Raw genomic sequence first — 27,241 nt, forward strand, 5'->3', positions numbered from 1 at the left:
GCAATCTGTATATCAGAAACATGCCAAGAGTGTTGACGCCGCCCAGCCTGGCCCAGTCCCACTCAACGCTGCGGAAAGTCACAGAATGACTCGAGACTCGAACCTTGTAATATCCTCAACCTTACTGGCCAGGGCCAAGCCAGCCTCGATTGAGGCCCGAGACCCTTTCTGAAGACCCGCTGACCCCACAGTGTCCCCTACTAAAAGAAAGCGGTCCCATAAGGCGCGCCGGATCACCGCCGATGAATCGCCCCTGAAACCGGACTAAAACTACATCAGGGCCATATTGCCGGGCCGCAGAGGCCAGAGCTTGAGTTCAGAACGGTCCCTGACTCGAGTTAATCTTGGCATCCCAGCCCTCCCCAACAGAACATCACCCGGAAGGTCCAGACGAATGGCTGGATACTATGTCAAGACTATTGTTACAGGCGAATTAGCCAAGGGAATGAATGCGACCTAACCTCGGTATTCTGGATCTTTTCCCCATATCCCGCCTCTCCTGTTGATTACGGTGAGACACCCTTAAGCTACTATGGAACTAGTCTTCGGCAGTGCAGGCGAGTCTCCATTGCCGAAGGGCCCGAGTGCCTGCGCATCTACTACACGACCACCGCAATATTACTCTTTGGAATACGGAAGCCCAGGCTAATCGGGACAATAGCCTAAACACAGGGTGTCCGAAATTGAACAGTCAATCGGTGTCCCAGTTTCGTGTTACCGCATCCAAGAGAACAACATATGGTGATGTCAACCTATCTAGGCATCCTTGGTCTGGCATACAGAGAAATAGGGATCAGACGACATAAATAGATGCAAACCTGCCTTCATGTCGAATATCCACTCCATCACTCTTTAACACCCAAGATACACTCAACCCTTCAATCAAAGACTCTGTACTCTCAATATGCATCACTCTCTAGCTGTTACTAGCCTCGCTGCTGCTGGACTAGCTCTCCAGGCGGCCGCAGCCGACTCCCCTGGATGCGGCACAGATCCCACTCTCGGCAGCGGAGTCAACTCTCTAGACGTCAATGGCCAGCCTCGTGAATACATTATCCAGCCGCCCGAGAACTACGACGCCAGTATCCCCCACAAGCTCGTGATAGGGTACCACTGGCGCGACGGCACAATGGACAACGTCGTCGAAGGCGGATTCTACGGGCTGAGCTACCTCGCCGCCGATGTTCCCACTATATTCGTCGCACCCCAGGGGCTAGACAACGGCTGGGCAAACACGAATGGCGACGACATCGCCTTCACCGACCAGCTCCTCGAAGCGGTCGAGTCCTCCTACTGCATCGACCAGGAGCGCCGCTTCGCCACGGGCTGGAGCTGGGGCGGAGGCATGAGCTACTCGGTTGCATGCTCGCGCGCAGACGTGTTCCGCGCTGTTGCGGTGCTCTCGGGTGCCGAAATCAGCGGCTGCGATGGTGGTGATCTCCCAATTGCGTACTTCGGGCAGCATGGGATTAGTGATAGCGTGTTAGGGATTGAGCTCGGCCGTACGCTGCGAGATCACTACGTTGAGGTCAATGGATGTGATCCGGCGACCCCTGAAGAGCCGGCGCCGGGCAGTGGAGTGCATACCCTCACGGATTACTCGAATTGCGCCTCAGGGTACCCTGTCCAGTGGGTGGCGTTTGATGGTGATCATATACCGAATCCTACAGATGCGGGTTCTTCCGACTCGTTTACCGGTGGGCTTATTTGGGATTTTATCTCTCAGTTTTAGGTAGCTTAAATAGGGAGGACTTATAAGTTAGTGCAGAGATAGGGGCTTTGATGTTCTGACTATATCATTTATAGTAAACAATACATTGACAGCTTCCTATATACGTTTTACACTAGTAACCTAATTGTGCTAAGTACAGCAATACCCTTAATACCATGGCAGGAGCAAAGGTCTACTGCAGGGTCAGGACACCGGGCACCCATGGCAGCAGGTTGTAGTCACCACTGGCGGTAGGATCGCGGCCCTGGTACAGCAACTGCAGATTGCACGGGTCCACAGTAAAGGTCTGGTCAGGGTCGCTGCGAACCAAATCGCCGTGGCTGATATCGTTGGTCCAGGTGGCGCCACTGTTGGCCTTGCCAGCGAAGGGCTGGTCCTCGCTCGCTGCCTGCGGAGTCCATTCACCATCCAAGCTGTCGGCTGTGAAGGAGCGGAAATAGCGACCGTTGGCGCCAACGGCCTCCACGATCATCAGGTACTGGTTCTGGCCGCTGACGGTGTAGACCTGGACCGCTTCAAAGAGGTTGTCGGCGGTGTCGCTCAGGATTGTCTCGGCTTCAGTACCGAAATCGCCGGGGAAGTTGCCAATGGGCATACTGGCGCGGTAGATCTTGCCATTGTCGCCCGCGAAGAAAAGGTACATGTTGGCATCATCGCCGATGAGGGTCTGGTCGATGGGACCTGTATCCGAGTCGGAGATGGTTCCAGAGAAGAGAGGGCTCGCCGAGGACCACCCATTCGCGTCGGTAGGATCGCTGGATGTCTTGTAAGAGAAGGCAGTGGGACCCCATTGGTAGGCGAGGATCCAAACATCCGTTGGCGAGAAGTAGAAGATTGTAGGCGCAACAGCTGCCTCGCTCATGGCATTCTGAGTTGCCGATGCCATCTCAGGCCAGTCGGTAAACGGGCTAAAGACCATCGAGCCATAGTTGGAAGATGAATCGGCGTACGATCCATACACGATATGCTGGCCGTCGGACACGACAGAAGTGAAGTCCTTTAGGGCAGCCCATCCGTCCTGCGGCGTTGCGAGGGCATCGGTGGAGGACCAGCTGTAGCTGGACGGAAGCGCGCACTGTGTCGCAGCCCCCTGCACCAAGGCCAGTAGTAGCCCTTGGCTAACGCGAATCCCTGCGAGCTTCATTGCGATAGAGAAAATAAGAATAAAAAAACAAGTTGAGAGGGGCGTGGCATAAGCTGAAACGGAGAAGACATCAGCCAGATTTATATACCCAATATAGAGGCAATGAAGTCACTCGCCGGGTAAAATCCAAAACAGCCTTTGTGAGAATATGTCTCGTAAGTGTGTTCTATTTCCAAGATAGCTGCCGCGGCACATAAGCTCTAACAGGGCTTTCCCATTCAATCCTAGCTCGCGTTTCAGCAGGGACATTAGTGTGACAGGTCCTGCAGCCACAAGATCTAGAGGGATCCGTGGAGTACCTGGGTTAGCGCTGCTCACTAAGAGGGGTTTGTGCCGGTATGAAACATGCTATATCTGTAGGGCCCGATACTCGGCACATGCAATTGCCTCCTTAGCCGAGATATATTCAGATCTTTCTAGTGAAGGTGGAGGCCTACCTTCACATACCCCATTTTACCCATCAAGCCACCGGAGACTAGAACAAGAATAAGATATCTAGACGGTACTCGAGAGCAATTTCGTTCTTTCTGCATATTGTCGCGCCATAATCATCCTCCCAATCGATGCCAATACTCCAGGAAGTAGATAAATATCTCATGTCAAAGCAGATTGCTTGTACTGTGACTGCCCGTTTACTGTCGATATCCCCTGCAATATCTGTGCTCAAGGAACATCGCCTAGACTACGCACAAGTTGTCGATAGTCCATCCAGGGACACAGATTTACTTGTTCGAGAACGGTCGCCGGACCGATCCACTGGAATTATACTCCGTAGACAAAAAGATAGCGTTCTACATGTCGATCTCTTCTACAGATGGCGATTCCCATTCTTCGGCATTGCCCTGAGCAGGGCCCCTGAGTCAGGCTATACGTGGAGGTCCGGGCGCTGGGTGTCTCAGGTAAGAAGCAGATCGACAGACTGGCGTGCCTCTGGTCCAGGCTGACGATCAAGTACCTTTCGAGTCTCGGGCCCTTGTCCGATTGATCTTTTACCGGTTATCCGGTGTCTGTTTAACCGGGTCATTCTACAGGCTTGACTCCTTGTTCTGCAGAGACAAACAGCCTTAACCAGGGAGGGCCCTTCGCACTTGTTCCCCACAAGCTTAATTTCTATGAAACTGCCAGGGGTTTTCCAAGTCACGAAGTAAACTCCACCACGGTTTCCTTTATTTATTTCAAAATGAAGAAACAAGGAGATGCTTTTGCTGCTAACGATAGTTCTGCCTAAATAGCTCACCTTCGCGGGAGAAATCGACGTCATCAACAATCTCCCTGAATCTATATATGCAGCACAGGGACGCTGGACTTGGCTGTTGACCACCCTGATACTCAAGGAGTTCTCCTCTTCGTATTCGACTTCCTCAATTTCTTCAATTCTTTTTTCGCCCTTTTAACAATGGTGCACTTCTCTTCCCTCGCAGGGGGCGCTCTTTTGGCCACTGTCGCATCCGCATCCCTCTTCAGCCGACAGGAAACGCAGAGCCTCCATGCTGCCTTTACCGCTGCTGGAAAGCTGTATTTCGGCAACATTGCCGAGCAGGCCTTGCTGGAGAATGCCCAGAATGAGCCCATCCTTGCTTCTGACTTTGGCGCCCTGACCTGCGAGAACAGCATGAAATGGGATGCAACTGAGGGTGAGTTCTCTCTTCTCCAATAATGTGCATACAATTAGACTGACTCCCAAGTAGCTACGCAGGGGAGCTTTAGCTTCTCTGGAGCTGATGCTGTTGTATGTTCTTCTTGTTTCGCTCCTGGCGAACTTGACTGATGAGACATATAGGTGAATTACGCAGTGGAAAACGACAAGCTGGTCCGAGGACACACGCTTGGTAAGTTTAACGCCTCTCCTACTTCAAATAGGGCAGTTCCATTAACAACTGCAACTAGTCTGGCACTCTCAGCTTCCATCATGGGTTTCCCAGATCAGTGATCCCGATACCCTGACCACTGTCATCCAGGACCACGTGTCCGGTGTGATGGGGCAGTACAAGGGTCAAATCTACGCTTGGGTACGTCTAGTACTTATCCCCCCCCTATGTAACATCATTAACAGGACTAGGACGTGGTGAATGAGATCTTCGATGAGGATGGCACACTCCGCGACAGCGTCTTTTCGAACGTGCTTGGGGAGGACTTTGTCCGTATCGCGTTTGAAGCTGCCCGTGAAGCTGATCCCGACGCGAAGCTTTATATCAATGACTACAAGTATGTCCGATTGCTCGGGAAACATGAAAGCATGTTCGCTGACTATATGATAGCTTGGATGATGCCTCCTACGCCAAGACGCAGGGGTTCGTCAGCAAAGTCGGCGAATGGATCGCTGCAGGAGTTCCAATTGATGGAGTTGGTGAGTGCACTTCCGGGGTTTATACCCAGCCTTGGTTATTATAGAACTAACTTCGTTCTAGGCTCTCAATCTCACTATGGGTGAGGTATCTCCTACCACGGCGAGTGGGTAATTACTGACTCTAAACAGTGCTGGAGGCTTCCCTACCTCCGGAACCCAGGCAGCCCTCGAGGCCCTCGCGTCGACTGGCGCGTCTGAGGTCGCGATTACCGAGCTTGATATTGGTGGCGGCAGCTCCGAAGATTGGGTCAATGTGAGTAGATGGTTCATTCTAAACTTGGACTGCGCTGAAGGGAAATATAGGTCGTCAATGCGTGCCTGAATGTCGAGGCCTGCATCGGAATTACCGTCTGGGGTGTCTCTGACAAGGTAATATTTTCCCCCATGTTCACTCTGGTATACGGTCAGATGATAACAATCCTATCTAGGATTCGTGGCGCGCGGAAGAGAGCCCCTTGTTGTTCGATTCGAACTACCAGGCTAAGGACGGCTATAGCGCTATCCTTGGTGCGCTGTAATTCAAGCACCTACCCCTGGTATGGACTGCAGCATATTCGCGGATATCAGACAGCAAAAAGTGTCTATATTGTCTTCATGTGGATAACAGATTGGAATAAGACTTTGTCGTTAAGGTTGAATATGAATGAATACTCTCTCGTTCTGATTTTGCTACGTAGAAACGAATACAGGTGTATTGAAATGGTTGTGAGGTTGTATGTCTGTAGATTGGCAGCTGCCGATAATAGGGGCCGGCTGCCAGTCTGCCATGGTCCGCTCCCAGTCTAATCTGTTGACATATTTTCTCACTAGTGGTGGTATACCTCTGCGAAGGAGAACGAGTGCCCGACTATCAGCGTCCCTTGAGCAGCCGGAGCCGCCGTATTGGACCGGCCTGCTGTTAATGAAGAGGCCATGAAGGCGATCATGCCCGGGATGAGTTTGCCAAGTTCATTAATTTTACCAACTACGAGGCCGAGGATGTTGATCGTAGTGTACGAGACTATGAGGAATACGAATCGGTCTGGCGGCATACTCTTCATCACTCCGCTACCAACTGAAACTCGAAAGGCAAGAAGAGGAGATACAAGAAGGCAAGACAGGCAAACGAAAGACAGTATCAATATCTGGCTGACTGGCTAGCTATCAAGGTTATATTAGCGTGACGGTAGTACGTGATATCCTACAAACCCAAAACCGCCACCACATCCAGAGTCTCTTGAATAGCTTCAGATAGATGCATCCACCATCACCTGTAACCCCTGCTCAATAGCCTCCTGATTCCGCCACTCCGACCACGTATGATCCAGTATACCTACAAATCAGCTCAGCACATTCCACGCTACAATCAAGGAAAGAACTCACCCCAAGTATCATCCGAATCCTGCGTCCCCTCGCGAATATAATAACTCCCACTAATCGTCCAAGCCATCCACCCGGCCTGCTGCTCAGGAATCCACTCGCGGATACAGCTCGCATAGACGCTCTGCCATGTTGAGGAATCCTGGGCGAAGCCGAACTCGGTCAGCACGACTGGCATGACGTTGACGATGGACGAGTCGCTGCTGTCTTGTGCATTGAACCCGCCGTTCCAGAGCGCGCCGGAGAGGTCGTCGCAGCTTGTTGCTTCCGTGTCGTAGTTGTGCAGTTCTAGGACCAGTTTATCCGCGTATGGGAAGTCAGATAAGCTGAATTTCGTTCCACTGCCGAGATCGTCCCCTGTTGGGATGGGCGAGAGTGTAGTGTCGTAGTTGAGTCCTGATAGAAAGATCAATGCATCTGGGTTCGCGGCGTTGACTATCTCTGCTGCGGATGTCATCTCTGTATACCACGTCTCCCAGTTATACGGATAATCCTGGTTTTCGGTTGTAGGTTCGCGCAGTTCATTCCGCAGACCGATACCAGTAAATGAAGACCAGGAGGCTGCGTGTGAAGCCATGTATTCCAGTCCGCGCTTCCACTTTTCCACGTCGAAGTCTGCGTCCCCGAACCAGGCGTTGTTGTCGTCGTTGGAGCAGCACCACATTGCTCTGGAGATGTGGTTGTCGAGGTGCACGTATATTCCCTGGGTATTGCACTCTTCTGCGACCATGTCGTAGACATCCAGTCTGGTCGTGCTGTTTGTGATCTGGGGATTGGATGAGGTGATCTGGTTAAACACGGCGGTTCCATTCTCGGATCCTAAGGCGTTGATGAAGGAGTCTTGGACGGTGGTGTCGCCGTTGTCCAGAATGTTGTCGACCAGTTCGATGGGAAAGGTGAGCCGGATGACGTTCATTCCTAGGGATTTTATCTTTGATACGGTCGACTCGATGGAGGCGTATTGGAGGCCTTCTGGGACCATGGCCTCGCCTGCACCGGGCCAGTTCACTCCTGCAAAGGTAACAGGAGACCCAGTGGAGTCAAGAATCCATCTTCCGGAGACACTGAATGGGGTGTTGGCAGCTAGAATGGGGAGTGCCTGCACTGGCAGGAGAAAGGAGTGTATTTTCATATTGAACCAATGCGAGTTAACGTTTAGATGAATAGAGAAGACAGGAGGTTGAAGCTACTTATAGCTTTTTATCTAGGATATAGAGAGGGGACCCTTGTACTCTGGTGAAGATGGGCTGGTGATATCCTTCCGACATCCCCGAGTAACCGATGCGAGATCTTGCAGCCGGAGAATTACCATCTGGGGTAAGCGCCCTAGTTGGACCTACAATGCGGGGTATAAGTATTATTCCGTCATATCCAGCTCCCCAGGCTGATGCAGGCCCTTGAGCAAGGGCAGCATTACAGTGTATGGGTAGCCTCAATAGCAAAATCCGAAATCCCCCTGGAAACAACATAAAACTCACTATTGCGCGTCTTCGGACCCAGCGTCGTGCCTTCTCGCCGCACAAACATCTTCCAGTATTCCACCGCCTTGTACAGCTCCTTCCCGAAGAAATGCCACGCTGTTACATTTAATTCATTATTCGAACTGGAGTATTCCACCCGGAACTTAGTTGGACAGCTCCAGCATCGCCAGATGTATCCCTTCTCGTGCGCGGAGGCTGTTATCTGGGCTTGTTCGGCGGGAGAGGGAGGACGGAATGCTTGGGCCTGCGACGTCATGGCGGAGCTTTCCTGGTAATGCAGTAGATATAGCGTGGGTAGGAAGTGGTCCGTTTGGGTCTTGTCTCCTCGTGTGTCGGCTGGTTGGTAGCGGGGATATCGTGGTGCTTATATGCGCGCAGATGTGGGATGGGAGCGCCGCCACGCCGACGGCTTGCAGAGATCCTGTGGAACTGTGTAGTCGATGTTCTTGTTTTAAGACGAGACCGCGCCTTATCCATCTGGCAGAGGAGATGAGGTGCTAATCCAGCGAGCGAAGCTGGGTGGTGAACTCGCTTGCGAATAGATCAATTGGCGAACTCTCTGGCGAAGTGGGTTTCGATTGAAAAGCTCGTTCGATATGAGGAAAAACAACGCTGTATCCCCCTGGAGTCTGCGGCCAGTAGTCCATTGACGCTGCTTGTCCAAGACATAACTTCGCGAATTTCGGCGTGCGATGGGCGTGCGGCGGTTTGAGTGGCGGGTGTAGTATCTCGCAGCGAGGACAGAAATGAAGATGTGGAAGGTCTCGCTGCAAAAGGTCGTAGAGCGTCCTGTCGAAGTTTCTATGGTGTACCTGGGTTATCCGGCTGAGGAACCAGGTTGTGGTCCAGGGTCCCAGTGCGTGCGCGGCGGCTGTGCAGCTTAAAGAAAGGCATACCTTTGCTGGGGCAGGGAGGTAGGTCACGATCTCGTCGAAGATCTCTCTTGGGATACGGAAAATAGTCAACTTGGGATTGGGATTTGTTTGGATATCGGTTTGTGGTCGTTGCAAATAGGTCGGACGTGCCGGCTTAGGGCTCCGCTGGCCATGACTGTACGGTGTAGAATTGGAGGATGGATGGAGTCTTTTGGATCGCCCTACGGGCATTTTGTTTACTCTACATTTCATGTTTTAGGAAATAACATGCTTTTATTCTGGCCTGTCGATTGAGCAGCAGCTGTGGAACCTAATACTCTATAACTAATAAAGGATGGATGAATCACCCAATGATATGATTCCTTAACTAGGTAGTCTCTTCATACATTGTTAAAGCATTTTCGACTCTGCTTCTCAATGTAGCCAGCTGTTCGACCCGCTGATGCGCAAACACCAGTCGCACAAAGTACATTCCATGTACATCCCCGCATTCATCCATCGGTCTCACCTTGATGCCCTGCTCCGCAAGTCGCCCTGTAGCCTCCCGTGCAGTTAGACCAAAATCGCTGACTCTGAGAAGCAAGCTCCATCCTCCGGCGGGGATACCAATTGGGAGCCCACGGAGGACGTAGAGAACCATGTCCCGGCGTTTGCGTGCTGTTTCTATCAAATCACCTTTGGACAGGCGAAAGGACGCCACTTCGCAGTAAGTGAAGCGATCGGGCTTGCTCAGGACCACGGATCGTATATTTGAAACAAGTCCCTCAGGACCGACCACGTATTCAAAGCTTTGTAGCTTCTTATCCAAAAACCCCGAGCCGCTGCCAATAACCAGGGTCCGCTCTTCCATTCCTGGGAACGATGCCGGATGGGACCACATGGAACGGTCGAAATTATAAATGACGGTGTCAAACGAGGTCTCGAATATTAACAGGAGGTTAGATTCGACACAGAGTCTACCAATGAATGCCCAATCCTGGTGGGAGAAAAGGGCACCCGACGGCATGCACGGTGACTGGAGGAGCATAGCCTTGGTATTGTCTGTGATGCAATCTGCGAACGCCCGGTAGTTGACTGCCCATGTTTGACCAGGGCGGAATATCAGAGGAGCCAGAATGGGTCTTGCACCCACGGCTTGGACGGAATGTATAAGGCTTCGCGACGTCGGGTCTGTGAGAATCACCTGGTCAGTTGGCCTGAGAAAGGTTCGGAGAACGCTCTGGAGCGAGGACCCGGGGTCGACAATGAGGCAGTTGCGTTTGGCATCGTACTCGTGCCCTGCCATGGCGGAGACGTGATTGACAGCCACCTGAGCTGCCGTCTTTGGATAGCCCATCTCTTGAGCATAAACCCTTTCCGACGGATTAGTGGGATCGGGCGCGACGCTGGGGTTGAGTAAATCCAAATCAAGAGGCTCCATGATGACAGAAGACAACCGTAGACGCAAGAGCCAAGTAGAAAGAGCAATCTGGGCCCAGGGGGTGTTTTATATTGAGACTTGTGCACGCGTGGAAGGCACGACAAGAGCTACTTAGACTTCACTGCCGCTTCAGACAAAGATGGAAGGAGTGAAAAAGCCATTCACTTCGCGGTAGCTCGTTTGTCAAGCTTCAAACATAAAGCCTGTACCAAAGGTGGTGCGGAAATTTCTTCCGAGTCTAGTGTATAGTCTATATATATTTTGACATGACGCTAGAAGACGCTATCTAGGAACCCCCACTGCATGCCTTGTGATAGTCGTAGCCATAATATATAGATAGGCCATCTTTTCACATTGGATGCTCGAGGACTGGGGTTGGATGGTGGATATCAGCATGATTATTAGAGCTATTCATCAATCTAACAATGAATATCAGGTATAGGCAATGACCACCATAAAGACGTATGATCCTCGATGCATTGTCTTGCATAACTTTGTTAGCATAATTCTTTTTAACTTCTTTATGATTCCTTTATGATTTTATAATTTCTTTTGATTTCCTCCACGAGGCACATCGACAGCCTGCGGTCTTTCATTCGCGGAGGTTCGTCTGACGTGCACGCCCAACCCGAGCTATTGGTGATCGCCAGCTGGAGCAAGGGTCGCACGGCGATAATTGGCCACCAGGCACGAACTTGCAACCATCTTGCCGGGATTGTGTGAGAACGAGGCGCTGATCCGGCTGAGATCCAGTCCAGGTCCAGTTCCCGTCCTGATCCACGCAAGGACCGGTCCTAGCGTCAGATGCAGCCTTTTCAGCTCCCCCCACCCCCGAATTTGATCGATTTCAACTTCAACTCCTTCCTGTGCAGGTCGGTCATTTCTTGCATTGAAGACTCCATACCATGGCGATCGCTTCGGAGGAGTCACCGCTGCTGCCTCCTCAGTCCGACACAGAGTCAGCCAAGGGCCCAACTGCGCCTCCGGTAACAAAGCGATCGGACCTTTTGTTAATCTACGGGACATTCCTAGGTATTTCAAGCTATCTAGGTTGCGACTTGCGAGTCTATGAAGCTTCGCTAACAATATTAGGTGTTTTCCTTGCAAGCGCGGACGAAGCCCTAGTTATTTCCACGTACAGCGCCATCGCATCGCAGTTCCACCGTCTCTCCCAAGGCCCATGGCTCCTCCTCGCATATAACTTCGGGTACTGCATATCGCTGCCTGTGGTAAGAAACGGCAATACATAGGTGTGGTTCGGGATATTTACTCTTCCTAGTACAGTGTCCTCGGGGACGCATATGGACGCAAGAATGTCCTCGTTTGGTCTTATACGATGTTCGGGGTTAGCTGTCTTGCCTGGTGAGTAGTCTGACTATTTATCGAGGTCTACTCTGGTCTAATAAGTGATAAAGTGGTGCAAGTGCGACAATCACCCAGCTGGTTCTATCGAGGGTGCTCGCTGGCTCTAGCGGTGCTGGCATGGTAATTGTGGTTTCGGTCATCCTCAGCGGTAAGTACTCGTCGATTAGCATTGTCTCCATGTATTAAGTGATATTAGATATAATTGCACCACATGAAATCGCTCTATATCGGAGCTATCAGAATATTGTCAACGTCGCCGGCCGCAGTCTCGGTGCTCCCATCGGGGGCTTTCTCACAGATACCATCGGATGGAGATGGTAAGGCTTCCATGAACTCCCGATCCTACACTTCTAACCAAGTCTAGGGCATTCTATGGCCAGATCCCGATTATCCTCCTTTGCACGTTGTTTGTCGCAATTCGCCTCCCTTCCTTCCTGAACGACACCGTCGTCGACGAAGCTGAAGATCGGGACGATGAGACAAAGTCCAGGCGGTCGCCCGTCTGGGAGTTGAACTTTGCAGGGATATTCACTTTCTCTGGTACTATTCTGATACTGCTGTTCTTTCTCGAGACACTGGGAACCCTGAATGAAGAGAACGTCCTTCAGACTGCGCTGCTGGGACTTGCGTTTGTATCTGGGTGCATAATCTTCATACTGATCGAGCTGTTCTGGGCCGAGAAGCCACTTATTCCGATTCGGATTCTGTCATTTGGGATTGGGGCCCATTTTCTCCTCCAGGTTTTACTTCTTGGTGGTCGGTCCGCGGTATGTTGTTCTCACTAATTGAGATGAAGATGATGTTAACATCCAGACAGCTCGTCTGCAATCTCGTACCATATTTCATCCGCGTCGAGAACACAAGCGACTTCCTTGCTTCTCTATGTCATGTAGTGCTGGCAACCGGTGTCTCCATCGGTGGTGTTGCTTGTGGTCTGGTGATTAAACAGTACGCCGTCCATTTCTGAGTACCATATTTTGGTAGATGACTGATATGTTATAATATAGCACAAAACGCTGCAAATCCATGACCCTGACCTCCCTCCTCGTCCAAACAACCTGCGCCCTTCTCATCTTCATCCAATGGCGCAACGGCTTCAAACTCTGGTACAGCATCTACCTCCTCGGTCTCGGTATCGCGCCGGGGATCCTCTTCCCGGCATTGTTCGTCGGGATGGCGACCTATGCACCGGAGGGAAAGCTGCATGTCTGCATTGGGACGTACTACCTCAGCCAGCAGCTCGGTCTTATTATCGGCCCCGCGGCTGGATCGGCGTTGAATCAAAAGTTGTTTGCGGCCAGGCTGTGGACGGCTTTGGGGGGGTTGAAGGATAAGAGTGTTGTAAGTGACCTCTAGCTGTTTTATCTGGATGTTACATAGATTAGTGGTTGACTGGAATGGCTGTTTATCAGATAATACACCGGATCCTCAACGAGGTGCGATATGCGAATACCCTTCCCTCGGCGCTGAGGGAGGTCGTGAGGTCCAGCTACCTCGACAGTTTTCCGTCTGTGCCGCGTATGTTAAGGACTTCCATTTGAGTGAGTTTGAGACTGACTGGGTATTATTTAGTTCTTACGATGGTATTGTCTGCTGGTATGATTCCGATCGCTGCGGTTCTGAGGGAAGCAGAGGTGTAATAGAGAATGAGAGAAACAGGACAGAACGGGCTGAGTGTGGAAGACAAAAGTCGCGATATATACTTGGAAAACATTCTATTAATTGTAGGTATACCACATATAATAAGATAATAAGATATTGGCTATACTTGGGACACTGCTTCAGGTGTTCTTATCTTTAAATTGTCTACCGCGCAAATGCTGTAATTAAATTATATCACTTATATCAGGTACAACAAAAGAATAACAGAACATGTAGCATGACAAGTGCTAAAATCGAACAACCCGTGTAAAGGCCTTTGCCTGGATTACAAGCCGGGCATGGTCCAGCCAGTAGACTGCCGGGATAGGCATGGTATTCACAGAGAGTGTCTTACTATCCTGTGAACTCGGTGGCAAAGATGGTCCAGCAGGCTCAGAAACAGTCACAGCCGTTGGGTCGTCGGTAGTGTAGCACGGGATATGGTTGGGGTTGTCATCGAAAAGATCGAGGGCAGCCTGGAGGGCCAGATCGTAAACCCAGCGGCTGTACACTCGGACCAGACAGCTACGGGTGATGGTAAACTGTACAGGCGTCCCACCCATCACGGTAGGAGTCACTTCGATGTTTGTCATGGTGAAGGGCTGGAGCGTTTCATACTGCGCACACGGTGTGTGGCGCTTAACAGCTATCAGGGGGGACAGGGCGAATGGCTGGCCTGGTTGATATGAAAAGGTATGCATCAGGGTGATACTGTGGCCTAGATTGACTGCTTTTTGAGCAGGCTTATACCACATCAATGCTACTTGGTTGGTCAACGGGTCTGCGAGGCAACTGGCCTTCCAAGCTGGGGAGTACTTGATGCTGTGCAGCAGCTGACCGTCTCGGCCCTTGACGATTTCAACTGTGCCGACGGCCCATTTCGATGAGTCTGATATCAAAACGAGGAGCTCTTCGCCGTTGACCTCCACCAGCCGGACCAGACGATCAGGTACAGATTTGCCCTCCGCCAGCCAGGTGCTCTGACTATGAAAGCACCGAGCGCCCCTGCGAACTCGATATACTTCCTTTCCAGTTCGAAAGTCATATGCCAGCAGAACCCAACTGGAAGGTCTTTCCGCACTCACGCAGTATACATACGACCGACCTAGCGCGACTGGCCCAAATGACACTCGCCATGAGAGGGAACGAGAACGCAAGTCTTGGATGGGATAGGAATAGTCCCAAAGCCTTTTCTCTTCGACGGGCGAATACACGAAGAGCCTTGAGAATATCATATGTCAGCGATGTCACCACCGTGCCGGGGTGCTTTTCCTTACCTGCGTTCCTGGACGCGGAGATGTTCCAAATTCACCAATACCACCCCATCGCGATTGACAAACACTGCAACCACGGTGCTATCGAGGAACCTCTCGGACATTCGCGGTATTTCATACACTTTCAACTCGTTGTCCTGCGGGTTATATGCGGGCTCAAGAGGGCGCCAACGGAGGACTGAGTCGAGGTCCGAAAAATTGGGATCTCCCCTCGATAGGTGTGCAACAAAGTCCCCGACATCCAGGTATCCTACCGGGCCATGACACGAAAATAAAGATGTTGCCTTGGCGGAGTTCATGCGATAGAGACTGGATGCTGTAGCAGGTTATTAATGGTTAGGTCTCTGCTAAAGGGAGGCGGGAGTGGGCATAGAGTACCTACCATGGTGTTTGATTTCAGCAATGGACATTCCCTGCCATAGAGTAGCCGGGGCTGTCTCATAGCAAAGGCGCCGTAGCTTTTGGCCAGCGAGTTTGGAGCTCTGATGCATCCATATGAGAACTGCAGACTTCCAGGCCTTGCTCAAGAATACACAGGAGACGATGTCAACGATGGGTAGACGGTCGAAAATCAGATTCAGGATGTCCCCATTTAGATTATGAACTGGATCACGCAGCTTTCCGCGAAGGATATCCTTTCTCGGCATCTTTTTCATGTGCTGGAGGTCTAGTGCTGTATCTGCATCTGGTGATGCACTTAGCACGCGTTTGTTGGGCATGATAGCAGATTTAGAATATAAAAAGGATAAAGTCTGAGACTCCTAGGCAAATTTTCGGGAAGGGCCCATGTATATTTATACATGGAATAATTCATTGAAGTATTATATTTGGGGCTATTTACTTTCTTCTTCATACCCTACAGCAGCCCCGCCTGAACGTATTCACTGCTGGACTGGAACTAGGGTACCTGCGTCAATGATAGGTTAAATGATGCTTTCAATGCTGCTCAAAGTTTCTGGGGCTACGTTCACTAGAATTGATGATTAGAGACATCCGCCTAGTTGTCGGGGCAAGCGTAGTATTTCATTCGCAGACAACGCAGGCCTCTCCGGAATAACGGAGAAAACTATCGAATGGGAGGAGTATTATCTTTGGACCACGAAAATACCTATTATGTTAACCGTTCTGCTATACGGCCTTATATGGCAATCACAAGTTGGATTAATTAGACATATGTCGCAAATATATAATACACCATATGTCACCATAATATACAAACACTCGTAATAATCCCACACAAGGTATATTACACCAATTGCCATGCATCAGTCGAATATACCAACCAGTACGATATAAATTCCTTAGAATAACTCTCCACCTGTCTTTCCCTTCTCCACCTCATCTGCCTGCTTCCGCAGTGTGTCAACACGGAAGCTCCGAAGAGCATTCTCAATTCGCTGTCTCCTCTCAGGATCGGATGCAAGAGGGCGACCGCCGTACGCGATACCACCTAACAAGCCTAAATAATAATTACACGTTAATAACTGGTGTCAGAACGCAGAATGAGAGCCTTGCCGAGTTCACCACCGAGGAAGAGGCCTCCCGCGGAGGCAAAGAAATACGTCGCAAAGTCACCGAGGGTAGTCGGCTTGAGCATGGGTGTAATATCCGGCAGCGCCTCTACTCTATATTAGCTTCATCGTGCAGCAAGACGAATGCACGTACCGGTTCGACCGTCAGCAAATACGACCTTGGTGGGCTTCTCGGCCGCGCGAAAGACGTCGAAGAAGACCTTTCTCGATCTTCTTAACCGAATCGCAGTGTATAATCCGAGCCCCAGCCCGACGGCTGCTCCGACGCTGGCCCAGGAGGAGATGGTCTTCGAGGCGGAATTCAAGGCATCGCGATCGCTTTGCTGGAGGTCGTGCTGGATGTGGTAGTCGGCCAATTTGCGCAGTTCGTCGCCGCGCTCTCTGCCGGAATGGGAAAACAGGCCAGACATGTTGACTGAATGATGAATTGAACTTTGCAGGGTAAGAGATTGTAATAGTGAAGCGCAGTGGGAGAATTCAAGCTGCCCGGTTTAGAGTTGAGAGCTGAGTGACGTAATGACATGGCAAGCCCTAGGATGCGTGCCCTATTTCCTGATTTGGCGGGTCCGCTAACTCGGTCCGGGTCTTCCAAACCAAATTATCCCCACACGACCAGAGAGCCTGGCAGCCTGCAAGTCGTCATGGTCCACCTCCAATCCCTCCCCACGGAGCTTCTGGACCGCATTCTCTCGTTCCTTGCTGACTCCTCCGGCGAACCCCCCGGCAAGGAACACCACTGCTGCGCCACTGCCGACTTGTACAATGCCTGCCTGGTCTCGCAGAAATTTCGCAATCTCACCCAGCCGGTCTTGTTCCGCAATTTCAATGCCGACGATACCGAAGACCCCTTGAATCTCCTGATCCGGTTCACCAAGTGCGTCTATCTGCGCCCCGAGCTTGGAGGACACCTTAAGACCCTCAGCATTGCTGCATTGGATAATGGGGACTTTTACGGAGAGCCCGAGCTCGCCGACAACATAACCGGCCCCCAGGTCGATCCTGAGGATCTGAAGTTCGTTCAGAAATCAATACGAGATCTGCGCTTGGGTGATTTGGAGAAACAATGGTTGAAGGCACTGGAGAATTGGCAATTCTCACCGGTTGTTGCACTGCTCGCTCACAAGACCCCCGACCTGCGTGCGCTTCGTATGCCTCATGACCCTGTGATCCGCGACGCACTCACTTCCCTTTGCAGACGGGATGAGAAATTCCTGCCCAATCTGGATAGGCTGTGGATGATCTGCTACGAACCGCTGGAAACTGGATACGACATCGGCTCGTATAACGACGTTCTCAGCCTTCGTAAAATAACCTCACCGACTTTCGAGTTCGCCGACCTGCCAGGCAAGACATTCCCTGCCAGCTGGAAATCGGGCACCTTGGCGTTCGAAGAGCTGGCCTTCAACCATTGCCGCATTGACGCCTCTGGGATCAACAAACTCATGCAGGCGTGCAAGAGGGTCAAGTCTTTCGTTTACCAGAACTTTGCTCTCACCCCAGACGAAGCCCGAGATGAAGCCCTGGAGCTTCCGGAATTCACTGCCGCTGAGGTCCATGCTGCCGTACTTCCTCACAAGGACTCCCTCGAGCACTTCCACCTCGAATATCTCCGTGAACCTTGGGAAATTTCTACTCCCGATGCATACCGCAAATATTGCGAACGCTGCGTGAAGCTTCCCTCGTTCCAGGACTTCCCCGTTCTCGAAACCATAATCGTCCAGCACGCCCTGCTTGCGGACTTCCCGCGGTTCCCGCCATCGTTGCAACGACTGGATATCACCGACTGCAACTCGTCGATCCGAGACATGGTCACTGACATCGCTAGCGACTGTAAGCGTGGCAAATACCCTCGCCTGACCGAGTTCAAGGTGTTGACCACCGACATCACAAAACCAATCAAACTGCCCGGCCAGCTTGTCCCGCCTGGGAAGACACCAGAGCAATGCTTCCGCAGCCTTCGGGATTTGTTCAAGGGAACACCGGTGGACTTCCAGATCCTGCCGTACGATGTACCACCCATGCTTGGCGATGGCTACGACGACGAAGACGACGAGGACGACCCTGACGGTCCATTTGCACTGCAGGACCCGCCCAATGGCGCGCAGCTGCTGTCCCAGCTGATGATGGTGGCGGCGAACAGTCCACAGCTCGCCGCCCTGATGGCGGACATGGCGAACAACGAGTGGCAAACAGAGAGCGAGGATAGTGACTGATCAGAATGCCATACTTGATCTCGGGGACCGAAAAAGTAAAAATAAGTTCATTCACATGGAATTCTCGGATTGGAGACTTCTGGAGATACCCGGCTTTAATAGCATAAGTTAATACGATAATTCATGACAAGGGACTTGACGTAGTCTGTGCTCAGACCCACCCAGCCACTAACCGACGGATCAACAGGACAGGATCCGGCCGTCGCAATAACAATATACCAATCAGCGGCCAGCTAAGACGAGCATGTACACCAAACTCTTTATTTCCACGCGGTGGATCCGCACAATGTCTCTGTCAGTCCATTTCGTCACGATGTTCGTGCAGAACAGAGTTCGGATACGCCAATTTAAACGATCTTCTTCCGTCCTCAGACTCCTCACTGGCCGCTATGACCGACCTCCCCCATCTCTGGGCATTGTCCGAAGTCCACTTCCCCATCGTGCCAATTCACAGCCACAGGCTCGCCAGTCGCGCCCTCGCTTTCGAAGACATCCTTGCATTCGTGCGTCAACGGCAAACCAAGGAAAGGGTCTGTCCAGCTGACCGCATATGTGGGAGCTCAAAACAACCGACCCAGCTGCGACTGAGTGCGATTTCTCCTCGTCGTTCAGCCAGCCAAGTTCATAACGTGCGATAATAAAAATGGCCGCCGACGACAGGGGAAAGACTAAGCGCCGCAACTGGAAACCCCCAGTGCTGACTTGGAGAATTGGCGCGCCGCCGCCGAAACGGACTAAGGTAGCCTGCCTGCCTTGCCTTGTCTTTTAATGCGTTTCGTGATCACTTACGGAGCAAAGTCCACGTCGGTGCTAACACTGAACAAAGGCCATTGTTAAAGAACCTGAGCTCTTGCCCGCTGAGCAGGGTCCGCCGCCGGGGCCTCAGACGGAGAATCCATCGGGGCCAGAAGATAAGGAAGATCAACAACGACAACTACAGCAAGCCCTCCGCGCCCAGAAAGTGCCTTCGCCGGAAATCTGCGAGATAACATCTTCGCTGGATCCATTCTGCCAACTTCCTTATGAGTTGACCCCGGAAAATCGGGCCTTGCTTCACTGCTGTACGTATAATTGACCTGACAGGCTAGCAACCACTACGATTAACTGCTCGATTAGATCTCCTTCAAGTCCCGGCCAAGGTGTATGGAACGCGTCCGGATACAGTCTTCAGCGCGGTGCGGGATGTCAGTCTACCCATGTCGCTGGGCTCTAGCCTGACAATGTGGTGGATGATCGTAGCAGCGGATGGACTCTTCACACATCCAGGCGCGGATCATGCCGACACCGTCGCCCGCAGAAAGGGACAGGCGTATCGACTACTAAACCACTCTCTCAGCCAAAACGCGGGGAAAATCACCGATGATTTGCTGGGCGGGATTATCATGGCTGCGATTACCGAGGCCCGGCTTTCGGACCCGGTAGCCTGCCATGCGCATTTGAAGGGGTGTGAGGCGGCCATTGAGGCAAGGGGTGGTCTTAAGAAGAGTCTGATGAATTGTGAGATCCCGGGTTTGAGATTGGCGCATTTAATGCCGTATCTTGTTTGTGAACCATTCCCTGCTGCGGAGGGGTCGGTTGAGGAGGAGCAGGTGCAGCGGTTCGTTGAGCTTTTGATATCCAGGATGAATGATGCAACGGAGGCAAACGCTGTATCACCACAGGCTGGCCTTGCTCAGTTGAAGAGTATGGTAGTGGGACTGGGGTTATTGCGCAGTGGGCTGCGGTTCTACCTGCGACCCGACGAACGCGATGTAACAAGATTCGCGGATGAGGCGGCGTTATTCCTCGCGTTGTTCCTGGTTACGCGGACGCTGTGGACATATCGCGAATCGGTCGACGATTCCCAGCTGTTCTTGTCGCGGCTGAACGCGTTCTTCGAAGCCAGCACTGGATTTGACCCGCATACAGGACGGCCCCTCCTGACTGAGCAGGGATTGATGTGTTGTGTTATCAAGGTTATCCAGAATCTACCGGGGACGCCGCACAGCGATGGCGGGGTGTCGACTCTGATACATAGTGTTGATGCGGTTCAGGTCTACCGTACGATAACTTTACGGAGTGCTCGCGAGGAGGCGAGGCTGATACTTTGTCGGATATTGTCGGGATACGACTTTTGATGACATCTAGCCGATATCGGGGCCGTCAAATTCATACTACATATATTGGACAACGAGAAGGTCAGATCGTCTCACTCCAATAGACGCTCCGATCCTCGCGAATAGTCACCTGCGTCGTCCAGCTTCCAGGCTTCTGTGCGAAAAGCAGCCATGCCTGTTCTGCGACGACTGTCGGCGAGAGGAGCTTATCGTCGGACATAGCACCGCCGACCACGACCAGACCTACGTGGATCCCAAGGCAGGAATAAGTCTTTTGCAGCGACTTGACCATATTAGCCTGCGCGGCCTTGGCCATGGACAACGAAAAGAGCTCCGGGATCGGCTCGACAGGTAGGACGCTGCTGGTTACGAGGAACGAGGGCTTCCAGTTGCACAGTGACCGCGACCGCGACTTGTCGAGCAGGATGGGCATTGCCCAGCGGGCTGTTACGTACAGGGCGAGGTTGGCCACCTGGTCGAAGTCTGTCAGTGGCTTCTACCAAACCTTGTCCGTGGTCAGACATACCCGCCAGTCAGTCTCGATGGTCTCGGTGGTAGCTGTGAACAACGGACTGACCCCAACGCGCGCAGCGTTGTAATACACACATTCCAAGCTCCCAAACTGGTTGATCTCCTTCAAGGCATCCTCTAGCCGCTTGATGTCGCAAACGTCAACCTGCCATGTTTGGACGACCACCTTCCGGCCGACGCTGGTGGCTGCTTTCTCCACAGCTACGCGATCCTTGGCGAGCTGCTCGACATTTCGGGCGATCAGAGCGACGCGATTGAAATGCTGCTGCGCGTAATGTGAAGCCACCGCGCGTCCAAGACCAGGACCAGAGCCGATCAACAGCAGCAGACGATTTTTGCAGTCCCCCATCTCGTCTTGTTCGGAGTGCTCCCGGGCACCAAGGTGCTAGGGAATAACGGCTTTTGCAAGACTTAATATATGCGGAGACATTACCGTATACGTACCAACAGCGGCTATTGATAATCGGATTGACCCGATCACCGAAGCAAGCGAGGTGGGTCATTTGCAGCTGAACAGGAATCCATCCCACACGGCCAAGACCGAGACCCGCCGCAAGGGAATCATCTCGAGATTTGCAACCTGACTTTGACACTTGCGAATCGCGCCATTCTGACGCTAACATCTGGGACTACGACTACAGGCGCTCCCCTGGCGGCGGTCAGACAGCCAGAGTGAGACATGCGGCGATCCTTGTCCCTTGGCGAGACCGCATACCCACTCTTCTTTGTTTTCTTTGTTCCCTGTTCAGCCACATGCAGTCTTTATCCCGCTCCTTTGTCCTTACTATGCCGCAGATTGAACTGGAGTCGACTTAGATAACGGCTGGAACAAAGACTCTTTGTCTTTCCGGCAGGTCTTGGCTTCGCTTCGCTTCGACTGTGCGGCCCAATGCATTGGGTCAAAACCCCACAACGTGGTCCTGTACCTGGAGGTCAGGCGAATGGTTACTCGAAGTGGCCATTTTATCGGAGAATTCGACATCTCGTGGCATACTGAATGATACGAGGGAACCCTTGGGTAGCTGTAACTTGCCCAAGGAGTTGGTGCTGTGTGTTGGACTCTTTGCCTTGGTGTTGGTGGTGTTGAGGCTGGGTAACCATTGGAGTGTGTATAGAAAAGTATGTATAATTTCAGTGTTTAATAGTTTCGAAGTTAAATATATAATGAGAATATAACTGTATATAACTGGAAGCATTCAACCTCCAAGGTGGTATAGTTCATCATATTACCGGGCGGTACTGTGATAGTTATATATACCGCTATTATTCAATGCGATAGATGAGAAAACATCAAAATATATACAGTACTCACAACCTCGCAGCAACAGGCGCCCCCCTACCCACATTCATCATCTCGCCCAACTTCGCCGCCATAGCCGCAATAGGAGCAGTGGGATGTCCACTAATCTGCTCAGGAAACACACTCGCATCCATAACCCTCAGCCCCCTAACACCGTGCACCCGACACTCGGTATCGACAACGCTGTTCTCGGGTGACGGCCCCATGCGCGCCGTGCCGACGGGGTGGTACAGCGTGAAGGCCTTCGCGTCCATGAACCGCAGCAGCTGCTCGTCGGTGATGTTGTCCGGGTTGCTGCTGGAGTACGGCCACCAGTAGGAGGTTGGGTCGTCGTTTACGGGGACGGCTTCGAAGTATTTCTGGAAGGCGGGGCTGTGGATGATCTTGATGCAGACGCGGAGGCCGACGAGGAGGACGTTGCGGTCGTTGCTGCCTTCGTCGCTGAGGTATTTCGGGTCGATAACGGCTGGACAATTAGCTATAGGCCTCACGCGTCTATACCTATGGTGGGGAACTTACGAGGATCGAAGACATCGCGACTCTTCAGCGTGACTGTGCCGTGACTCTGTGGGCGAAGTCCAATCGGGACGAGAGTAAACACGCTACTCCCATCAGCTGGTCTCTCCTCGCCATGATGGATGAATGCGATGGGGGCGCTGATGATCTCGATATCTGGTGCATTAGCACCAGATGCATTGTCCTTGGGAGCGTTCACAGTCTGGGGGAAGTTGTAGTCCGTGGTGCGAATGAATGCAGCTGCCTCGCCGACATTGCTAGTCAATGGACCACCACCGGTAAGCATCCAGCGCGCCAGGGCCGGGAGGGCGTTGAGGCCATCGCCTAGGTAGTCGAGGGAGGCGCCGCGCTTCGCCTTGCCGATGACGGGGGTCGTGCACAGGTGGTCTTTCATGTTGCGGCCTACGGCGTCGTTGGCTTGGATTACTGGGATCCCGTGGGCTTTCAGCTCGTCGGCTGGTCCGATACCGCTGAGCAGCAGTGTCTGTGGCGTGTTGACTGTTCCTGCGCTGAGGACGACTTCTCGACGCGCGTGCACTTCGAAGCGCGGGCCACCCCGGGCCATCTGGAACTCCACGCCTATCGCCCGCGGCTCTCGGGGATTGGTGATCTGGTCGAATAGGATGCGGGTCACGTAGGCGTTGCATGCGACATAGAGGTTCGGCCGGGCCAGCACCTCTGGCGTGAGGAAGGCCGTTGCGAGCGATGCGCGCTGGCCCTTGGGGTCGATGAAGGTCTGGAACCTCGTCACGCCCATGGTGCCCTCGCGAGAGTTGATATCAGGGTTGGGAGGGATATCGGCTTCCTCGCAGGCAGGCAGGAATCCCTTTTCCACAACCTCTGATAGCCACGAATACCCCGTGTTCCATTGCCCGAGTCTGCCGCGGTGCTGGCGGTTGATGGGCGGGCGGTTGGGGTTGTGGGTGAATTTCTCCATTATCCGGAAATGCGGCGCAAGGTCATCGTAGCTCCAGCCTTTGCAGCCGTGGACTGAGGCCCATTCGTCAAAGTCGGTGCTGGAGCAGTGGTGATACATCATGGCGTTGAGGGAGGAGGAGCCGCCGAGGACTTTGCCCCGGGGCCAGTACAGCCGGCGGTTGGCAAGCTCGGCTTGTTCGACGGTGTAGTAATCCCAGTCATTTTGGGTGTGGAAGAGCTTGGAGAATAGCATCGGGACCTTGGACTCGAAGACCTTGGTGTTGTCGCTGCCGGCTTCCAGCAGCAGCACCGAGACGTTCTTATCTGCGGACAACTTGTTGGCGAGCACACAGCCTGCTGCGCCGGCGCCAACGATCACTAAGGAAGTCAGTGCATGTCTCTCATGGGTGGATGCATGTTTACCTACCGTAGTCATAGTTTACCAACCCCGTCTGGGCGGACGCAGACGTGGCGGGCGGCCCTACGAGCCGTTGCGGTGTCGCATAGTGCTGGGGGTCTGTATGCGGGTTGCGGCCCATGGTGACAAGGAGGCAATTGGATTTGGAGACGACAAGACTGCAATTGGCCGGCGCAGCCACAGGGTTATATGGAGGGCTCGTCGGGCCTCGGTGGAACTCAGGATGCGGGGAGAACAGAAAGCATTGCGGTTCCGCACCCCCCACATTGTTGATCAAGAGTCTAATTGCGTCTATCTTAGACCCGCGAGGCACAGGTGGGTCAATGGCCTGTCGACGTGAAGAGCATCTGAGCATGCCAATTTTTGAGCTATTGAAGTCTGAACACGGGGTAATACCCCGGATATTCCGCAGTCCACTGCAGCTGTTCCCCAGTGTCCACTCGCGGGCCCAAGGTTCGACCAGCCAGCAACTGGAACAGGAATCCGTGGATCCCCAGAAGGCGCCATAAATTGCCTGTATCAGATCTGATCTTCAACTCTTCGGCGATTCCGCGGTTCATTCCGCGCTCCAGCCGCTCATGCTGGGGAAAACCGGATGCAGATAAATCTAGATGCAACACCTTAATAATATCACTGCTGTAGAAAGGTGTTGTTCTTTGGCCAATATTCTCCGATTACAGTGTCAGCCGGAGTATTAGTCAGTATCAGCCTCTCCAAGGAGGGTTGACAGTGACAAAATCTGCAATACAGTAATTAGGGCGGGTGGCCTGATTTAGCTGGGTTAATAAAGACAACTGATATTATTGAATGACTTGCATTTTTTGCATTTTTGTTTTTCGGGGCTTAAGAAAGTTGTATGGGAACCCCGTTGCGACCATGAAAATACATTGGCGATAGAGAGATGTCAACTTTATATGTCCGTCCTGGCAGATGCACAGCGGAGGGTGAGGATCTCATACAGAAATCAACAATAAAACAATTAAAGTACAGCCATGGCTGGCCCAGTGCCCAATTCATATCTGGCCACGAGCGTAGTTTTAGTGAGCACTCTATTGCAATTGTACTCGGCGTCTCGCAGGGTTTATGAAACCCTCAGAGGTTAACCCTCCGAGTTCCAACATGGCGACCCTATTTATATCTGAGAAGTGCCACAGAGTCATCAGTCTTCGAGGAGGAATATAATAACCAAGACAGATTGAAATTATCTAAATTCAACCCTTGTCCCGTCGGCCCTTCAAGCTACAACCTCAACATAATGACACAAGACACGGCCACTTCAGAAATAGTATCCGGGCCTCCGGAAAACACCAAAGAGAGCCCGAACAATAACACGAGACAGACTCGAAAGGGTCGGAGATTCTGGCTCATCCTGCTCGGTCTCGTCTTGACGAGTCTGCTGACATCCCTGGAAGCCACCATCACCTCCACGGTCCTACCAGTCATTGTTTCCGACCTGGGCGGCGGCGATAACTACATCTGGGTAGCGAATGGATATTTCCTGACCATGTACGCCTCCCCTTCCAGATGTTGGCGTTGGGTAGTGGTAGTAACGATCTTAGGGCGTCTCTTCAACCACTATTCGCACAGATCGCAAACGTCTTCGGCCGTCGGAGGCCCTTGATCATGTCAACGATTGTCTTCTTAATTGGAAGCGGCATATGTGGCGGGTGAGTACAACGGTATAGAGGAAGAGACATGGAGACATGCTGACGAGAAATAGATCCACCAACATGGCCATGTTGATCAGCGGCCGCGTGCTGCAGGGCGTTGGAGGATCTGGCATTAGCGTCCTAGTCGAAACGGTCATTTGCGACTTGGTGCCTCTCAGGGAGAGAGGAAACTACATGGCCCTGGTGTTTGGCATGATCTCTGTGGGAACCGCGTTGGGACCTTTGTTCGGCGGCCTCATTGTCGACTACAGCACCTGGCGCTGGGCTTTCTATATGGCATTGCCTGTTGGCGGTCCGGCGCTGGTGCTGCTTGTTGCGTTCCTGCACGTCAATTACGACAAGTCGAATACTCTGGCGACGAAGCTCAGGGCCCTCGACTGGCTAGGCAATGTTGTCTTCATTGGAGCTTCGAGCTCCGTGCTGATTGCGCTTGGCTGGGCTGGATCGGGGGGCGAATACGGATGGTCTTCGTTCCGCGTTATTGTGCCTCTTGTTGTAGGCATGGTTGCGTTGGCAGGCTTCATCGTCCTCGAGGGCTCTCGCTTTGTAGCGAATCCGATGATGCCTCTACATCTCTTCTCGAACCGCACGTCGGCTGCCACTTTCGTCCTCACCTTCCTCCACGGCCTGATAACCATGTGGGCGTTCTATTTCCTCCCGGTATACTTCCAAGGCGTGCTCAGTGCAACGCCATACCGGTCAGGCATCCTGCTTCTGCCGAGCATTCTCGCCTTGATCCCCTTTGCCATCGCTGGCGGGTTACTGCTGACCAAGTTCGGGCGGTACAAACCAATCCTCCTTGTCGCGTTCGCTCTCGTCGTCCTCGGATTCGGTCTCTTCTCGCTTCTAGATCAGAACTCCACCCTGGGTGCCCTAGTCGGATTCCAGATCATCGAGTCCGCCGGCGCCGGCCTGGCCATCCCAACCCTCCTCCCTACCCTCCTGGCCCCATTGACAGACAAGGATACGGCGCTGGCGACAGGCACGTGGTCCTTTATGCGCAGCTTTGGCGTTACATGGGGCGTTGCCATTGCCGGCGCCATCTTCAACAATCGAGCGGAACAGTTGGTGGGGCAGGGAGTTATTACGAATGGAGCTGTAGCGTCGGAGTTCAGGCATGGTGGCGCTTATCAGCGCGCTACAGCTAGTTTCCTGGATGGGCTTCCGTCAGAGACGCGCGAGCAGGTTGTGGCCTTGCAGAATGGTAGCTTGCGCCGGTCGTGGCAGGTTGCTATTGCATTTGCTGCTGTGGGGTTCCTTGTTGCTGCGGTCCCTAAGGAGATTCCACTTAGGAAGGAGCTGGATAGTGAGTTCGGTATGACGGAGAAGACGGACGACACGGTGGCCACGCCGTGAGACGAGACTGTTTATACAGCAGAAGACAGACACGTTTTTTTATCACTAAGGGA

General features: G+C 52.5%; 14 protein-coding genes across 14 annotated transcripts; 6 read left to right on the forward strand and 8 right to left on the reverse strand.

The window, feature by feature from the left end:
* Window positions 1–904: 904 nt before the first annotated feature.
* On the forward strand, window positions 905–1,732 carry APUU_31679S (alpha/beta hydrolase family esterase; the record flags this gene model as incomplete). The annotated part of the gene is made up of 1 exon (XM_041702910.1): window positions 905–1,732. One exon carries the CDS (start codon window positions 905–907, stop codon window positions 1,730–1,732), a length of 828 nt encoding a protein of 275 aa, XP_041555648.1.
* A 172-nt stretch (window positions 1,733–1,904) lies between these two features.
* On the reverse strand, window positions 1,905–2,876 carry APUU_31680A (uncharacterized protein; the record flags this gene model as incomplete). Its single annotated transcript, XM_041702911.1, has 1 exon — window positions 1,905–2,876. The coding sequence occupies one exon, from the start codon at window positions 2,874–2,876 to the stop codon at window positions 1,905–1,907; it is 972 nt and encodes a 323-aa protein (XP_041555649.1).
* Window positions 2,877–4,272: 1,396 nt separating this feature from the next.
* On the forward strand, window positions 4,273–5,741 carry XYNF1 (endo-1,4-beta-xylanase; the record flags this gene model as incomplete). The annotated part of the gene is made up of 10 exons (XM_041702912.1): window positions 4,273–4,510; window positions 4,565–4,605; window positions 4,657–4,705; window positions 4,764–4,885; window positions 4,936–5,081; window positions 5,135–5,223; window positions 5,285–5,303; window positions 5,353–5,476; window positions 5,527–5,592; window positions 5,652–5,741. The coding sequence occupies 10 exons, from the start codon at window positions 4,273–4,275 to the stop codon at window positions 5,739–5,741; spliced, it is 984 nt and encodes a 327-aa protein (XP_041555650.1).
* A 708-nt stretch (window positions 5,742–6,449) lies between these two features.
* Window positions 6,450–7,714, reverse strand: APUU_31682A (cellulase family protein; the record flags this gene model as incomplete). The annotated part of the gene is made up of 2 exons (XM_041702913.1): window positions 6,450–6,535; window positions 6,586–7,714. 2 exons carry the CDS (start codon window positions 7,712–7,714, stop codon window positions 6,450–6,452), a joined length of 1,215 nt encoding a protein of 404 aa, XP_041555651.1.
* An 846-nt stretch (window positions 7,715–8,560) lies between these two features.
* APUU_31683A (uncharacterized protein) lies at window positions 8,561–9,169 on the reverse strand (the record flags this gene model as incomplete). Its single annotated transcript, XM_041702914.1, has 1 exon — window positions 8,561–9,169. The coding sequence occupies one exon, from the start codon at window positions 9,167–9,169 to the stop codon at window positions 8,561–8,563; it is 609 nt and encodes a 202-aa protein (XP_041555652.1).
* A 136-nt stretch (window positions 9,170–9,305) lies between these two features.
* APUU_31684A (uncharacterized protein) lies at window positions 9,306–10,358 on the reverse strand (the record flags this gene model as incomplete). Its single annotated transcript, XM_041702915.1, has 1 exon — window positions 9,306–10,358. One exon carries the CDS (start codon window positions 10,356–10,358, stop codon window positions 9,306–9,308), a length of 1,053 nt encoding a protein of 350 aa, XP_041555653.1.
* Window positions 10,359–11,263: 905 nt separating this feature from the next.
* Window positions 11,264–13,363, forward strand: APUU_31685S (uncharacterized protein; the record flags this gene model as incomplete). Its single annotated transcript, XM_041702916.1, has 10 exons — window positions 11,264–11,390; window positions 11,451–11,587; window positions 11,638–11,720; window positions 11,774–11,871; window positions 11,920–12,040; window positions 12,088–12,490; window positions 12,541–12,671; window positions 12,731–13,064; window positions 13,136–13,241; window positions 13,296–13,363. 10 exons carry the CDS (start codon window positions 11,264–11,266, stop codon window positions 13,361–13,363), a joined length of 1,608 nt encoding a protein of 535 aa, XP_041555654.1.
* A 249-nt stretch (window positions 13,364–13,612) lies between these two features.
* On the reverse strand, window positions 13,613–15,357 carry APUU_31686A (F-box protein; the record flags this gene model as incomplete). Its single annotated transcript, XM_041702917.1, has 3 exons — window positions 13,613–14,585; window positions 14,642–14,954; window positions 15,021–15,357. 3 exons carry the CDS (start codon window positions 15,355–15,357, stop codon window positions 13,613–13,615), a joined length of 1,623 nt encoding a protein of 540 aa, XP_041555655.1.
* A 582-nt stretch (window positions 15,358–15,939) lies between these two features.
* APUU_31687A (uncharacterized protein) lies at window positions 15,940–16,580 on the reverse strand (the record flags this gene model as incomplete). The annotated part of the gene is made up of 3 exons (XM_041702919.1): window positions 15,940–16,097; window positions 16,154–16,258; window positions 16,304–16,580. The coding sequence occupies 3 exons, from the start codon at window positions 16,578–16,580 to the stop codon at window positions 15,940–15,942; spliced, it is 540 nt and encodes a 179-aa protein (XP_041555656.1).
* Window positions 16,581–16,811: 231 nt separating this feature from the next.
* Window positions 16,812–18,383, forward strand: APUU_31688S (uncharacterized protein; the record flags this gene model as incomplete). The annotated part of the gene is made up of 1 exon (XM_041702920.1): window positions 16,812–18,383. The coding sequence occupies one exon, from the start codon at window positions 16,812–16,814 to the stop codon at window positions 18,381–18,383; it is 1,572 nt and encodes a 523-aa protein (XP_041555657.1).
* Window positions 18,384–19,026: 643 nt separating this feature from the next.
* On the forward strand, window positions 19,027–20,500 carry APUU_31689S (uncharacterized protein; the record flags this gene model as incomplete). The annotated part of the gene is made up of 3 exons (XM_041702921.1): window positions 19,027–19,122; window positions 19,210–19,444; window positions 19,500–20,500. 3 exons carry the CDS (start codon window positions 19,027–19,029, stop codon window positions 20,498–20,500), a joined length of 1,332 nt encoding a protein of 443 aa, XP_041555658.1.
* Window positions 20,501–20,561: 61 nt separating this feature from the next.
* On the reverse strand, window positions 20,562–21,359 carry APUU_31690A (putative short-chain alcohol dehydrogenase; the record flags this gene model as incomplete). Its single annotated transcript, XM_041702922.1, has 2 exons — window positions 20,562–20,951; window positions 21,006–21,359. The coding sequence occupies 2 exons, from the start codon at window positions 21,357–21,359 to the stop codon at window positions 20,562–20,564; spliced, it is 744 nt and encodes a 247-aa protein (XP_041555659.1).
* A 959-nt stretch (window positions 21,360–22,318) lies between these two features.
* On the reverse strand, window positions 22,319–24,283 carry APUU_31691A (GMC family oxidoreductase; the record flags this gene model as incomplete). The annotated part of the gene is made up of 3 exons (XM_041702923.1): window positions 22,319–22,776; window positions 22,830–24,122; window positions 24,172–24,283. The coding sequence occupies 3 exons, from the start codon at window positions 24,281–24,283 to the stop codon at window positions 22,319–22,321; spliced, it is 1,863 nt and encodes a 620-aa protein (XP_041555660.1).
* A 1,134-nt stretch (window positions 24,284–25,417) lies between these two features.
* On the forward strand, window positions 25,418–27,188 carry APUU_31693S (uncharacterized protein; the record flags this gene model as incomplete). The annotated part of the gene is made up of 3 exons (XM_041702924.1): window positions 25,418–25,668; window positions 25,722–25,829; window positions 25,883–27,188. 3 exons carry the CDS (start codon window positions 25,418–25,420, stop codon window positions 27,186–27,188), a joined length of 1,665 nt encoding a protein of 554 aa, XP_041555661.1.
* Window positions 27,189–27,241: the final 53 nt, after the last annotated feature.

This window comes from Aspergillus puulaauensis, chromosome 3, assembly GCF_016861865.1.
Source record: "Aspergillus puulaauensis MK2 DNA, chromosome 3, nearly complete sequence".
In the NCBI taxonomy this organism is placed as follows: Eukaryota; Fungi; Ascomycota; class Eurotiomycetes; order Eurotiales; family Aspergillaceae; genus Aspergillus; species Aspergillus puulaauensis.